The sequence below is a fragment of the Mixophyes fleayi genome, chromosome 4 (genome assembly GCF_038048845.1).
Source record: "Mixophyes fleayi isolate aMixFle1 chromosome 4, aMixFle1.hap1, whole genome shotgun sequence".
NCBI classification, from domain to species: domain Eukaryota; kingdom Metazoa; phylum Chordata; class Amphibia; order Anura; family Limnodynastidae; genus Mixophyes; species Mixophyes fleayi.
The window spans coordinates 185,613,958-185,629,856 of NC_134405.1; the positions used below are offsets into that span (position 1 = coordinate 185,613,958).

A 15,899-nucleotide genomic window follows, 5' to 3' on the forward strand; every position below is an offset into this window, starting at 1 on the left:
GAGAGCAGTAAATCAGAAAGAATATCTGACCGGCAACTGGACATTAAGCATCAATATGGTCTCTGGCACTTACTGTACTTACTAAATGCTCTATGTTCTAGAAAATTGGCAACAGATATAGAGAGTCAAGAACAGGAAAGTTTGTATAATGGTGTTTGCTTTCTATTGATGTTAAAAGTAAACTAATGAAAGAGCTATTTTGTTTTCTGTGTCACAATCTAAAAACTTCAACTGAACAAACCAGTCTTGTACACAAGCCTGGGAATTATTTACCCACAACCTGGTCCAACTATGATAAGAAAAAAAAACCCACCACTCGATATTATTAGTTACGTACCATGGCTCTAATGTATATTAGGTAATAATCTGATGACTAAATAATCTTATAGTATGTATTGTCTTGCCATTATTAGGAAATAATAATTCCAACATATGTTCCAGTAACAACACTTATAAGGGAACCAATGAATATACTGCACATTACATAAACTAAAATAACAGAACATAAATATGAATATATTTATTTAATAAAATACAATTATGTGAAATAGCATTCTAATAACCTTTAAATAAGGTTATGCACTAAAACAGAAGTGAAGAGATAGACAAATATAACCACTAATGATGGCCAGAAAATAATTTAATTTACAGAGTTTGCCTTTTGGTGATGTAAATAAGGTATATACTTTACTATAGGTGTTTAGTAGTAGAACAACATACTCAATGGGAAAAAGATATATCTCGCTTATATTCACCATTGTTAGTGCACTTGACAGCAACACACATTATCACTTGTCACTGAGAGACAGCCAATCGCCAGCTTCTGAGCCGCACACTCCGGCCTCAATATAGGTCTGCAATCTCCTAGGAAGCCTGGGAGGAGGCTTGGAACACACAACCCCTGACAATCTTTAGCATTCAACTCCTCCCCCCTTCCACCACTGGTCTGGCACTAGAGCTGGTCAGTTCCGTGTTTAGAGATGGCAGGTAAAAACAGGGAGTGAGATGGTAGAGAGCAGAGAGAAGGTAAATAAAAATAATTTGAGGCAGAGGACAGGCTGCAGGACCAGAGACGTAGAAGGATGGCAGCTGTCTGGGGCCCCCAGAAACAGCGAGGGACCCTAAGCAGCAACTTAGCTTGCTTAGATGTTAGCATTACCCCTGAATGTATATAACATTTCATTTAGAGCAGTTAGATAAAAGGAAGATAGAGATTAAATAATAAAGGGCATACCCTTATAGTATGTCAGTAATAAGACTGATAGTTTTATTTAGGGTTTGAAAGTGAATAATAGTTTGCTATTATTTATTTTGCAGATTTATACTGCTAAATTACTAAAACAGATTATTTGCTAACAATAGAAAAAATAACTAGGCGTTCATTGACTGGTAACTTGAACCCTAAATAAGTATGTTGAAATGTAGTTAAGGACCTCAGCAGATGTGGTTCAAGAGTAATACTGATTCATCTATTAATTAAAATGTTTTATTGCACATACTATATAACACTAAAACGGAACTAGTGATTCCTAACAATGACCAATGGTCACTAACTAATATATATAATGGTATTCTACCATTGTCCAGTGGAACAATTAATGTAAGTCATACTATATTTATCACAGAAGGCACATGATATAAATACATATAAAATGAAAAAATATAATAATATTACAAAGAAGAATATAATAGAGGTAAAAAATATATATAAGAAATCTATAAAAAAACCTAGCCAAGTAACCAGCCAATCAGCAATTGAATATAATGTCCACTGTGAATCCTCTAGTAAAAAGAAGTCCAATGAAATTGATCCCATACAATAATTGATGTCTCAGATGGGGTAATCCTCTTAAAGGAGGAAGGATTATGAGGGTGCACTGTATAACTCTCACTAGTATGGCATAGAGTTCTTTCCTCACATTAGCAGTGGTGTTAGACGAACATATCCACAAAAATCATTTGGGTAATGTAATACTTGCTGTGAATGGACACTGATTGGGTACCCAGTAACTTCTTAGTCTAGAGATGTATGGCGGCAAGGCAGGTATCAGCGTGCGGGGGTCTGAAGACGCTTGTGCTCCACTGTGGAATGCAGGCGTCACTTCCGGTTGTCGTGTCAGCAAAAGGGATTGCAGGGGCATGTCCCAACGCTTTTCGTCCGAGATGGATTTTCTCAAGGGTGAAGTGAACATGTAGATCATGTGTGGGTATATATAGTGTTCCCAATTGCTCATACATATCCGATTGGCTAGAAATCACTGTGTAGTCCTGTATTACCACTTGGCTGTCCAGTTGTAAAAACATCAATAAAATCCATAAGGACATATGTACTTATAACTCAGCACTGATTACATAGGATACTTGGGGTTATAGAATATTTAAATTAACGTATAATAATGCCTCATATTTTATCTGGTTCAATAATAGCTGGGCTGCGAACCTGGTGCTCTGGAAGCGCTACATTGATGATGTGCTGATTATTTGGGAGGGTCCTGAGAGAAGTCTGTTAGATTTTCTGGAACACATCAACAACAATGAATATGGGCTTAAGTTTACAGCACAGTACAGCAAAAACTCTATTGAATTTTTGGTTCTATAAATACTTATGAGGGAGGGCAGGTTAATAACCAGAAAACCGTGGATGTCAATAGCTTTATTCTATCAGAGAGCAATTATCACCCCAATTGGCTGTGCAGTATTCCCTTCAGCCAATTTACATGGGTCAGACACAATTGTACTGAGATTCAAGATTATATCACACATGGGGAGAGTTTGAAGCAACAATTTTTGGAGAAAAAATATGATAAACATTTAGTTGATAAAGCATTCTCCAAGCTCAAGAATACTGATAGGAATAGTCTTTTGAAATATAAGGACAAAACACCGGAGATCGATAATTCCCAACCTTTAGCCAAAACACAAGAAGAACCCATTTATTTTGTGACCGATTGCTCACATGGAGCTAATCTAATCAAAAGGACTGTTCATAAGCATTGGTATGTTTTAAAACAGGACAATCTGTTAGGACCCCAATTACCACCCAATCCACAAATAGTATTCAGAAAAGCTCCTGATCTTGGAAGAGCATTGATGTCTAATCATATTCCCAGTAAGACAACCGTGCATAAACACAGCTGGCTGACAGATAGAACACACAAGAGTGTTTTTTTTCTATTGTGGTCTGTGCTCCAGTTGTGTAACACTGGGGTGCAGAAGCACAAGACCTGTTAGGGAGTACCATTCAACATCAAGTGGTCAGATATTTAAGATTCAGGATTTTATTACATGCAGTAGTACTGACATGGTGTATTTACTACAATGTACTTGTGGGAAATAATACATTGGTAGAACTATCAGGAAATTAAAGGTGCGAGTTAGAGAATATTTAAAGAATATTTAGATAGGGTTTAAAAACCATGATTTATCCAGACATTTCAAAGAAGCACATAATTGCAACTATACGGGTGTTTATTTTATTGGAGTTAAAAAGATCACCAATATCTGGAGAGGAGGGAACCTGATAAAAAAACTGAATAGGGAAGACACTCAGGCGATATATAACTTTAAAACGTTGATACCTAAAGGACTTAATGTCAAATTTGACCTTTCTATCTACTAAATATGGTGGAATTATGGAACATATCCCTCTGAGATTTTGCTGTCATTTCTTGGGCACTTGTAATTATGTGTAATTACTTTCCGCCCATCTGGTCATTAATTTCATAGGGAGGCACATGTGGGACAGATGATTTACCGTCTTACCCCCCTGACTATGCCCAAACCCATTTGATCTTGGAAGCCAAGCAGAGTGAGCCAGGTAAGTAACAGGATAGGGGGACTACCTGAGAACACCTGGTACAGTAGGGACATTGTCCCCTTATGTGCACTAGGAAGACCTCATGTGGTGGACAGATTGATGGCGGTGACCCAGAAAACCATTGGTAATCTGTTTCCTACATACCAATTCTGATAATGTGAACATTACCATTTGATTGCACACATAGGTATGTATATGTATATGTGTGTATATATGTGTGTATATATATATATATATATATATATATATATATATATATACGTGGACGTGTTTATGTATATATATATACATATGTAAAGTACTGGGATTCATGACCATAATTCACCAACTAGATGAGCAGTAATGACACCATTAATGAGTAATATTGGTACTTTTAATCAATATGTAACATGAGTTATAATTATATTTAAATTCAAACACAATATCTGTGTGAAATGTGACTAGGTAGGATCGTAGATTACCCCATCCACATACTTATTTGGATCTCATACAGTTCAATATGGTAAAGAAAATACTATTGAGATTGATTCATATCCAGCAAGATGAGATAGAATAAATATCAGTCTGGTCACTGTTTGCAAACATAAGTTAGGTTGGTACTATTACAAAATACAACCTCATCAATCTAAGAATCTCTATAGTTGATATACAAAATATGAGGCATTATTACACGTTAATTGCAATATTCTATAACACCAAGTATCCTATGTAATCAGTGCTGAGTTATAAGTACATATGTCATTATGGATTTTATTGATGTTTTAACAACTGGACAGCCAAGTGATAATACAGGTCTACACAATGATTTCCAGCCAATCGGATATGTATGAGCAACTGGGAGCACTATATATACCCACACATTTCTACATGTTCACGTCACCCTTGAGAAGTCCATCTCGGACGAAACGCATTGGGTCACGCTCCTGCCATTCTATTCGCTGACACATCAACCAGAAGTGACGTCTGCGTTCCACGGTGGAGCAAAATCATCTTCATACCCCCGCACGCTGACACCTGCCTTGCCGCCAAACATCTCTAGCCTAAGAAGTTACTGGGTACCCGGTCAATGTCCATTCACAGCAAGTATTACATTACCCAAAAGATTTTGTGGATATGTTTGTCTAACACCGCTGATAATGTAAGGAAAGAACTCTATGCCATACTAGTGAGAGTTATACAGCGCATCCCCATAATCCTTCCTCCGTTAAGAGGATTATATCATCTGAGACATTAATTATTGTATGGGATCATTTTCATTGGACTTCTTTTTACTAGAGGATTCACAGTGGACATTATATTCAATTGCTGATTGGCTGGTTACTTGGCTGGGGTTTTTATAGGTTTCTAATATATATTTTTTTACCTCTATTATATTCTACTTTGTAATATTATTAGATATTTTAATTATATATGTGTTTATATCATGTATCCTCTGTGATCAATATAGTATGACTAACATTAATTGTTCCACTAAACAATGGTAAAATACCATTAGATATACTAGTTAGTGACCATTGGTCATTGTTAGGAATCACTAGTTCCGTTTTAGTGTTATATAGTATGTGTAATAAGTCATTTTAATTAATAGATGAATCAGAATTATTGGTGAACCACATCTGCACTGAGGTCCTTAACTACATTTTGGCATACCTATTTAGGGTATTTAGGGTTCATCCTATCAGTCACTGAGCGCCTAATTATTTTTTCTATTGTTAACTTTGAGGGATGGATACCTTTTGTTAGTGCAGCTCTTGCAACATTAGAAGTAGAGCGCAACCCTTTCTTCCCTCAGATTATTTGCTAATGAATCTTTCAGCAAATGTGTCTTTTGATGCTAATAAACAAAAAACTGTTTATCAAAGGAAAGTTCTTCCATTGCGTATATGTTTTCCTGTTGTGTAGGAAGACGCATTTACATTGTTTAATTTAAGACACAGAAACAAACTAAAACTATATTGTTATGATTTAGTAACTATAACCCTGTAGTATAAACTCTCTCTCCGATCTAAAAAAAAAATACAACAAATTGTTGGGCCATGATCATGAAAATGGATCTATAATAATCGTCTCAAAGAGGTCATACATGGAGAGACATGCAATTCAATGTAAAATCACAGAAGCATAAACAATTAATGCAACTTGGAACATCCCAGTACCCATTTGCCTTATAATTAAATGTTGCTCCAACAACTAGTGTTTTATGAAATTGAAAAGCTTTACTTAAATGGTTGTAAAGTCACAATGGGTAGAACTTTCAAGTGAAGTTTTTGCTTTTGCTGCCATGTGCAAAATGGACCACTCGGGAGCAAAAACTTACACAAAGCACCTGCACAGTAGATCATCAAACAGTGGAAGAGGAATTTGCACCTGTATATGTGTCTGACAAAATTTGCAAAAAAAGAAAAGTGCACAAAAAACAATGTGCTGTGTCTAGGGTCAGAGCTGACCCTGCGGAATCCCTCACCCACTTAAATGGCACCCCTCCCCCTCTGGCATTACACCCCACTACCGCTGCTTCTTACCATAGCAGTTAGGAGGTGCTGTTCCTCAAAGTGGGAATGTGGCCCTTGGCTGTGACATCTTAGCCAATCACAACATTCCTAGCCTATCAGAGACATGGATTAGCAGCTACTTGCTGTCTGCTGCTTCTCAAGAAGCTGTCTGCTGCTTCTCAAACATGTCAGCAGCTGGCACTCCATGTGGGGCTTCCACAGGGGCATTAAAACACTGGATGAGTGACAGTCATGAACTGTTACAGCCTTGGTGTCAACTGTAGTCCAAAGGCCTAAAATAACATTTGCTTACACGAGAAAGTGCAATACACGAGACTTGCTAGAAATAATGATTCACATACCCTTTCCAGATTGGCAGCTGGTTTGGGCCTAAATAAATTCAGCAAGGGCTAAACTCAGAGCCGGATTTAGACCTCATGGGGCCCTAGGCAAGATACTGGTTTGGGGCCCCCTCCCTGAAAAAATCCATAGCACTATAGTTTTTTAGCATAACATATACCCCTATTCAGGGGCTGGCTGGCAGTCTTTAGCCTGGGGGGGCAAGCATATAGCACTGGTCCATAAGTAGTGTCCCATTTTTAAAGGGTGGTCTCACCGCCGGCCCTGGGAGGGCCCTCTGGGGACCGCTGGGCACTAGGCAATTGCCTAGGTTGGCTAGTGGTAAATCCGGTCCTGGCTAAACTGATGTCTTGAAGAGCATTGATGCAGGTGCTTGAGATATACTTGTACTTATAAGATCCAGTCAGTGCAAGGATCATTTGCCAGATGATTAGAGTCTCTCAGACCAGTGTCCAGCAATCCTAATCTCTGCTGTCTACTGCTGCGAGCCGCTTGTTATTATGACCATGTATTGTTCGATTATGATTTATTCCTATGCCTGAATTCTACATGCACCTGGACATTCTGCTGCTACATGCTGCAGTGCTGGTACAGTACCTTTGTATACTATTTAAAAATTAAGCGCATATATTTATTGAACTGCGTCTGTTCCAGCATTGGCTGTTTCCAGTATCACCTGCTGATAACAATCACTGAACTATTGCTGTGCTATGTTCCTGCATTAACTATGTTCAGTATTAACAACTGCTATCAAGCACTGCAGTATTGGTGTGCTCTGTTCCTGCATTAACTATGTTCAGTCTTACCGACTGCTATCAAGCACTGAACTATTGCTGTGCTCTGTTCCTGCATTAACTGCATTAACTCATTTAGTATGTTAGGTGTCCCATAACCATTGTCACTCTAGGGAATTCCCTAGGTTCGACTAATGGAAGCACCTACCCTGGCTATGTCTTCACCCATTCTGACATTAATTAATGACTCTCACTTTTTTTGTTACGGTGTAAAAGTTTAATAAAAATACTGTATCTTCCTTATATGTTCTTTTAAATGAACATGAAAGCATGTAGACATTCTCTTATGTGAAGATTTACATTCAAATATTATGCAAGACTTCTTGCATCTTAAGAGGTAAAAGAGTTAAGAGGTAAAAATTTGCTAAATACAACAATACTATAACAACAATAATAGCACCCCCTTATGCATAAAAAACTATATTTCTTACAACAAAAATATTTAATACAGCTATATAATAATTACTATACCAATTGTAATAGTAAATCATATACAGTATGAAAATTGATGCCATATACACTATTGTGATGTATATCTAAAAAGAATTCTAATAGCCTTAGAGGGAGAAACAATCTCTGTAAATTATTCCAGGCCTCTGTGTAGTTTGTATGTTGAATTGCTCTGTATCATTTAATTGTTTACTGATCTTGTGCGTACCAGACTTGTTAATTTACTTGACAACAGTTCATACTTCCTTTATAAAAAGATAAATATTTATGTTACTCTTTCTCCATCTGTGCTGCCTAATATGGTATTATTTAACTCTGCCAAGCCAGTATTAACTTTGCTTTTCATGTCCTTAGTATGTTAATTATAGTTCGCAAATAATAATTTATATCAATATTAAATATAATAACTAAAAACAATTATGTTTGTACCCATAGTTTATAAATGATGCCAAGACATGCAATATTCTGTAATAAAATGTCTCTGTTTTACATTAGATCTATACAATTATCATTGTCTGGTTCTCCAATGACAAAAAAATCTTGCCTGTAACGTGCTCGTTTGATATTTAATCATGTAATGGAATAGTAAAAACCTAAATCTAAATATAACACATATTGGCATCAACAACTCAATCAAGTGTGATATATGCAATATTTTTGTCATTATTAGATTAGATGCAGATATTCTCTCTCTTCTCATTATTCTATGAACTAAGAATAGGTAATCCAATAACACACACAACTGCATGTAATGCATAATAATATCGGAGTAGATTTACTAACATTTCTAAAAAAGGAAAAGTTGAGATGTTGCCCATGGCCACCAATCAGATTCTACCTATCATTTATCTAATACAGTGATAGGCAACCTTATACGCTTCAGGGTTCACATGTGTAGTCCTCTAACCTTTGAAAGTGATGCAGATTACCCTTAATCTCAGCAATAATTTAAAACAATATATTTAATCAAAGAAAGAAAAACAGTAGACATTTTAAACAAATGTTAAAAGTTATAACAAACAAATAAAACAGGTAGGAACTAGGGGCTGCAGGTAAAGGCTCGGAGGGCCTCATGCCACCCAACAGCCACCTTTTGCCCATCAGTGGTCTAGTACATTCTAGGAAATGATAGTTAGAATCTGAATTTAGAACTTTTAGAAAATGTACCCCATTGTCTGACATGACCACCACAGTAGACTAGATATAAGGCCACCCTGAGTGAATGTATGTTTTATGCATTGTAAATGTCTATACCACCAATAAAATGTAAATACAGAACAGACTAAAAACATAATTTATACACAAAAAGCAAAACATATAGGAAATAAATCAGTCATACCTGTGGAACAACTCCAAATGCTTTTCTCCACTTCTGCAGGGATAATGACTGCCAAGATACCCCATCAATTTGAATGTCCCCTTGGGTTGATAATAATCTCAGAAAAGCAGACAGTAAGGTGCTTTTTCCTGCACCAGTTCTTCCTAATAATCCAACCTAGAATGTCAGATATGCACAATATGAATGTAAAGCATGTGTTTTAATGAGTACTATGCCTCAGAGAATGTATTGTGTGAGATATATGTGCTGACACAGAGAAAGAACAAATGCAGCTCAATCTAGGGAGTCATTATGTGGAAACATTACAACCACTCAAATGAAAGAATGCTTTTCAAGGAAAGATTGAAAGCTTAAGGAAAGAGAACATATGTAGTAGGGAAACTAGCACATAGATAAATTAGGAACAAACAGTATCCACATGAGAAGGGCTTCCATACACACATATGTTATTCCACTATTGTCATTTTATATATATATATATATATATATATATATATATATATATATAAATGTCCAAACATATTCTGTAACATCTTACAATATAGAAATATAGCAAACACACAGAACCCCTTTTTCCTACAGTTAGAGTCTACAAGGGAACATGAGCCATGTCTTGATGAATAGTTGGTCATATAAGGCTAATTCCACATAACCATTCTTTCCAGGCGTACAGGAAGTGCTGGGCTCCTACTTGCTCCAAATCTCTGATTAGATTTTCCAATATTCTGTATATATAGTAAGCATCAACTTTTTTCTTATTATATGTGTATCTTAGCTTAAATTAATGAATCAGCAGTACCTGTGGTCTGAGCGAGGGTAATTGTCAGTCACCAGCAAAAAAACAAAACATGTCTAGGATATCTAGGATTACAATTATTCTTCAGTTATTATTATTACCATTTATTTATATAGCGCCACTAATTCCGCAGCGCTGTACAGAGAACTCACCCAACATCAGTCCCTGCCCCATTGGGGCTTACAGTCTAAATTCCCTAACATACACACACACAGACACACAGACAGACACACACACACACACAGACTAAGATCAATTTGTCAGCAGCCATTTAACCTACCAATATGTTTTTGGAGTGTGGGAGGAAACCAGAGCACCTGGAGGAAACCCACGCAAACGGGGGGAGAACATACAAACTCCTCACAGATAAGGCCATGGTCGGGAATTGAACTCATGACCTCAGTGTAATAAGGCAGAAGTGCTAAGCACTAGGCCACTGTGCTATCATAGCTTAATTGAAATAACCACTTGCCATGGGCATACTGACATAAAACAATCTTATTATTCTTGCTTTTTATGTATAAAGCATCAGCATAGTTCTCGGCGCTGTACATTGAGGGGATTGTGATACAAACAAATAACATCCAATTATATGAAACAGAAGGTAAAGATGACCCTGCCAAAGCAAGATTACTATCTAAGAAGTGGGGGAAACACACAATCCTGTCACACCTTCAAATTTACCAGAAACGTCACATTTAATATTGTATACTCAGGAGAGGTAGTTTGTCACAGGTAAATAAATGGTCCTGCACTAATTGTGTAAAAGTTAAAAAAAAGTAGAATCTTCAAAACATATTTTTCCTTATTGTTTATATAACATTCTCTCCGGAGAAAACCTATCAAACATTTAACTTGGTAAACTAAAAAAGTTACTCCAGACAAAATGGACATACCCCTTTTTTTTATAATTTAATAAATGGAATTGGTTAATATTGTATTTCTCTTACCCTTTGACCAGGATTGATCAAGAATGAGATATTTTCTAAAACAGCATGGCCTCCATCCACATACTTTGCAGAAAGGTCCTTTACAGTCATTTGGCCACCAGATGGCCAGTCTGGATCTTTCTTTGTATATTCATTCTCAATGATAAGAACCTCTGACAGTTTATCCTTCTTTTTATTCTTCTCACTCACAATATCTTCTCTTGGGATATCAATAAATTTAAATATTCTGCTAACGGAGCGCATCTGCAACAAGTAAGACGATATTTGTTGTGTATTAAGACAGTCTACAACACAGAACTCGGGTCTCTAACTAGGGTTAGAGAAGTGAGATGTTAACATTGCGATAAGAGAGAGGAGTCCTATTAAACTACATTAAAAGATTTGTTGCTGAAAAAATTCTAAAATATTATTTTCCAAACAGACATTCTCTAAATTGTATATCCCATATATGTATTATACCTCTCAAGACTCAGTAGCATATAACTCCCAGAGAAATTTAAAAGTAAGCTTTACATTGGTTTAAATCATTTTTATACTGCTCATACATAGATAAATCCGATTGGCTAATTTGGTCATTTTAATCTGGTTGGCCAATATGGCTGTTCTCAATCAAACATTGCTGTAATACCACCAGTTTATCTAATTAAAACGCTTTTAGATTGGTTTACGTGGGCAGGACAAAAATCATGGCAGTCTATTACTGCACTGGCTACACTTGATTGTTGACCAAACAGCATTGACGTTGATACAATGATAAATTAGTCACAGATCCAGATGTTCACGGATTGTCATTGATGAACAGTTCATCAATGACAAAATGGAAAGCTAGAGTAAGGGTTCACAAGTGTCAGACTTATCTCTTTGTGTCCTCGTACAGTTTACAAAATAAAGAAAGGATAAATATGCAGCCAGTTTTATTCAAAATGCACTTAAATCTACTTGCCAACACCTTACACTTGAAGGCACAATAAAAATTTCTAGGTAAATTTACCAAAATTTTATAAAGCCTTACATATGAGTTTAAAGGGATGTATTTATTTTTACTCACCAAACTATCCACATCAATACTTGAGTTTACTGCCCACTGTACGGTATTCATGATATTCATGGCTAGAGTCAAAACTATTCCAACTTTATCTTCTCCAGCACCTGAATGTTAGAAGGAGATTGACATCAAATTTGGCTGAAAATACCTAAACATGTTTTTTTGTTTGACAATACATGTTTAAGTGTATACAATAAGTACATGTTGCCACTATATGTTTTTTCAATTATGGTGCTTATAGGTGAGAAAGATTACAAGTACTAAGACCATTTATCTAAAGTGTTCCAAAGAGTGTTTTCTAAATACTGCTGGATAGAATTGATGACCCGTATTTAAAATCCACATGTTTGATGAATTAAACAGTCTGTCCAGTCACATATGGTTTAGGTTAGAGTTTCTTATTTACAATGCATGCAAACGACCTTCAATTCCTCTAGAACGTAGGCTCTCACAGACAGGGTCCTGTCTCTATATCTTGTATCACTGATGTCATGTCTTACGCTGTTGTTTGTTTACTGACACGCATGGAATTCATACCGCTAGCTGTAGTTGTTAGTTCATGACTATCCATGTATGTGTTGTTATATGTATTGTATTCATATATGCCATATCTGTACAGTGATTGTCTGGCACTACAGAATCTGTGGCACCCTAAAATAAAAATCATCATCATTCATTTACAATTTTGTTGGGGTGGAGTTATAGATTTGCATGTAGAACTTTTCTCTAAATTCCACAGCCAAACAAGACAAAATAAGTATCTTCCCCATAAATATTTTATAAACCATGTGAACGTCTATGAGGCTCTGTGCTATCCTTGGATCAATGTGTTCTGTTGTCATAGGGATGTGTTTAACAATTATGTACTGTTAAGTGGTTTTACCTAAAAAAAGAAATACTTGGTGCTGCCTTAAGGGGTAACTGTCATATTTGTTATATTTTTATAAGACTCTCTTCTTGGATTTGAGTATAAAAGTTGAGTTTCAGCGTATGTGTGTATATATATATATATATATATATATATATATATATATATATATATAGATCAACAAATGATAGATCCTTTTTTATCAGAGACTAAGAACAGACTTGCTCCGAGTGTACCTGATGTTGCAATAGAGATAAATGCAACAGCACAGAAGAAGATGACAAAGATCATTTCAATAGTCATTTGGAACCATCGCAGTGTGGACAGGTAGAGGAACCAGTTTGCTGTGTGTAAATTCAGTGCCTTGTGAAAAAGGGTTTCAAAATAAGGCTGCCTGCCAAAAGCTCTTAGTGTCCACAAACCCTTTAAACTGGTTATCAGGTGAGTAAAGATTGGGCTGCGAGCTGTAAAAACAAATTGAAAAAAATTTAAAAGAGGATAAATATAGTTATAAAGCTATTCAAGTTTACATAATAACTTTAAAAAAGTAGTAGTTTAAAATATAAACTTCGAAACAGTATTTGTTTTAATTGTTCAAAATCCAAGCTATTACAAATGTAAATAAATAATGCATTTCTAAATTGAATAATGTATGAACTGATAATGCTATGTACTACAAACACGTTACCCAACAATTTGAACACTTTATTTGCATTCTATACTTGTCTCAGGCTAATCAAATCACATTTTCACATATAAACCAAGGGAGTGACCTTCCAGTTGATGAAATGGGATTATTAGTGTAAATATAGTAAAATAATCCAAATATGCAATGGACAAACAAGGATTTTGTATGAATGTCTAAAGTGAAATAAGCATCAAGATGGTTCAGGTGGTTCTTTTCTAATATACTTTAAATATCTATGTACCTTAATGAAAACAAACATAATGACCAGCAGGTTTGACAATCTACCATTAGATTGGCACCATTTTCAACACCCTATATCATCTGCGGATGATATAAGGACATTCGCGTTTGATTTCGGTAGAACGAGAGTGGAGGTTCAGAAATAATTTATGCCTCTACTTTGCAGAGGCCGGTCGTTTATTTGCAGCCTGTCCCAAACATTAAGGAAATGCCAAACCCTAGTTGGTACAGGAGAGGCCAAACTAGGATCTTTGCTCCACTCTCACTCTGCCACAGGTTGGGGTAATTGCACTATACCAGTTAGTTTAATCTCTCCATTTGGCACCGTAACACTTTCCGCTCTTTTGGATTCAGGGGCTGCTGGAAACTTTGCAATTGGGTGGTCCTTGCCTAGGTGGTTTTACTGTTGGAGAACCCAGTTTATTTAAATGTAATAGATGCCAGTTGTATCCCCTGCAGTAAGATTAGATATCGTACCGACCCTCTAACCCTGTTGGTGGGAGCTTTACACAAGGAGAGCAGCATCTTGCTTGTTATTCCTCGCACCTTTAGTACCATCTGTGAGGAAACGGGGTGCTACTGAACTGAGAACTTTGTATTCATCACCCGTTTCTCACAGTTTAATGTACTTTTTAATCCTTGACCCAGTCTAAGTATATACACCAGAGCATCGGTGTATTATGTGTATTATTATTTCATGTTATTAGGTACATTTTGCCCTTGCTATTACCTGCAATATTGTATGTAGTATAAATATAAAGAATATTGCCATACTGTGTGAAAATAACAGGACAACAGCAGTCATTTTGCTAGTGTGAGCTAATGTAATTAACATTTGTCTCAAATGTCCATTGTTATGAGGGGCAGCTTAGATTTGGTTTGTAATCAGAACAATGTCTGAGTTAACTAGCTGGCAGCCCATGTTAATTAGCTAGGTCAACAGGTAATCTGAGAGGTAATGATGTTAGAACTTCTAAATAATATGCAATGTGCCTCCACAGTAATATATTGGGTGAAATAGCATTGGGAAATGTATCAGTATGTATCAATATAAATGTTATTGTATCACAGATTCAGATGGCGTACCACTGCTGATACAATGTGTCAAAAGTCTTATTGTTTCATGTAAGCGTGAAGTGTCATTTCCTGCTGTAATATTGTAACCCAATGTTTAGTGTATCCAGCCAAAATAGCTAATTGAGTTAAGCCCTTCTATTGTATAATCAAAGTAACAGGAACAGTATGTCTAGCAGCTAAAGTGTCCACTGAGAGACCCCTGCTGTAAGGGGGAGGTTTGAGACATTTGACCCTACTTCCTGTGTATACAGGGAAGAATATAGGGAGAGGAGAATGCCAAGAGCTATTCTAGCTTGGAGGAGCCTGGTGTACAAGACATCAACGAAAAGGATTCTGGGCCAGGCATCATGGTGCCGCTGGAGGAAACTCTACCAGGACAGGGTCGGTGTGAGCCAGTAACCCAGGCTGGGCGACACCATAACTGTTTTGCTAATCGGTAGTGGTAATATTGCAGGAGTATAAGACGCTGAAAGAGACCGAGATTATTACTTGGGAGTGCTGACTGCAAGAGGCTGCTGGAGGATACATGCTATCATTTACCCTGTAACTTGTGAACATCTTGTGGTGTTGTACTGTCGTAATAAAGTCTTATTTTGGATATATTCTGGTCTGCCTGAGTGACTTGAATCCCACAGAGGGTAACTGCCATCCCAGCTAAGAATGGTATCCTCACACCATCTTTTTTGACGCTTCCTTAATTACAACTATATTCTCCTCATATAGATTGGGTCACCACTTAAGTTCTAGCTTGGGGGTCTTCCTCTCACTGTATTAGTAAAATGACAATCCCCCTTCCCCCCAAGAATTGACCACCTTCTGCATCTAAGGCATTCCCTTGATTCAAACAAGTTTTTTCATCTGCTCTTGTACTCAAGCAACCTGACAATTCTCAACCATATTTCTGGAGGTAGATGCATCCACCGTTGCGGTGGGAGCATCCTTGCAGCTTCTTCTCTAGCAAATGACGGAATCGGGGAGATTTT

At 36.6% G+C, this 15,899-nt stretch overlaps 1 protein-coding gene across 2 annotated transcripts in view; it reads right to left on the reverse strand.

Annotated features, from left to right (window-relative positions):
- The window catches only part of CFTR (CF transmembrane conductance regulator), a 140,858-nt gene that overhangs the window by 14,770 nt on the left and 110,189 nt on the right, over positions 1 to 15,899 (reverse strand). For both annotated transcript variants that reach the window (XM_075208975.1, XM_075208974.1), the window contains exons 20-23: positions 13,148 to 13,375; positions 12,047 to 12,147; positions 10,999 to 11,241; positions 9,253 to 9,408 (exon numbers count right to left, since the gene is read on the reverse strand). In XM_075208975.1, the coding sequence (XP_075065076.1) occupies positions 9,253 to 9,408; positions 10,999 to 11,241; positions 12,047 to 12,147; positions 13,148 to 13,375 (728 nt within the window). The remainder of the gene's footprint in view (positions 1 to 9,252; positions 9,409 to 10,998; positions 11,242 to 12,046; positions 12,148 to 13,147; positions 13,376 to 15,899) is intronic.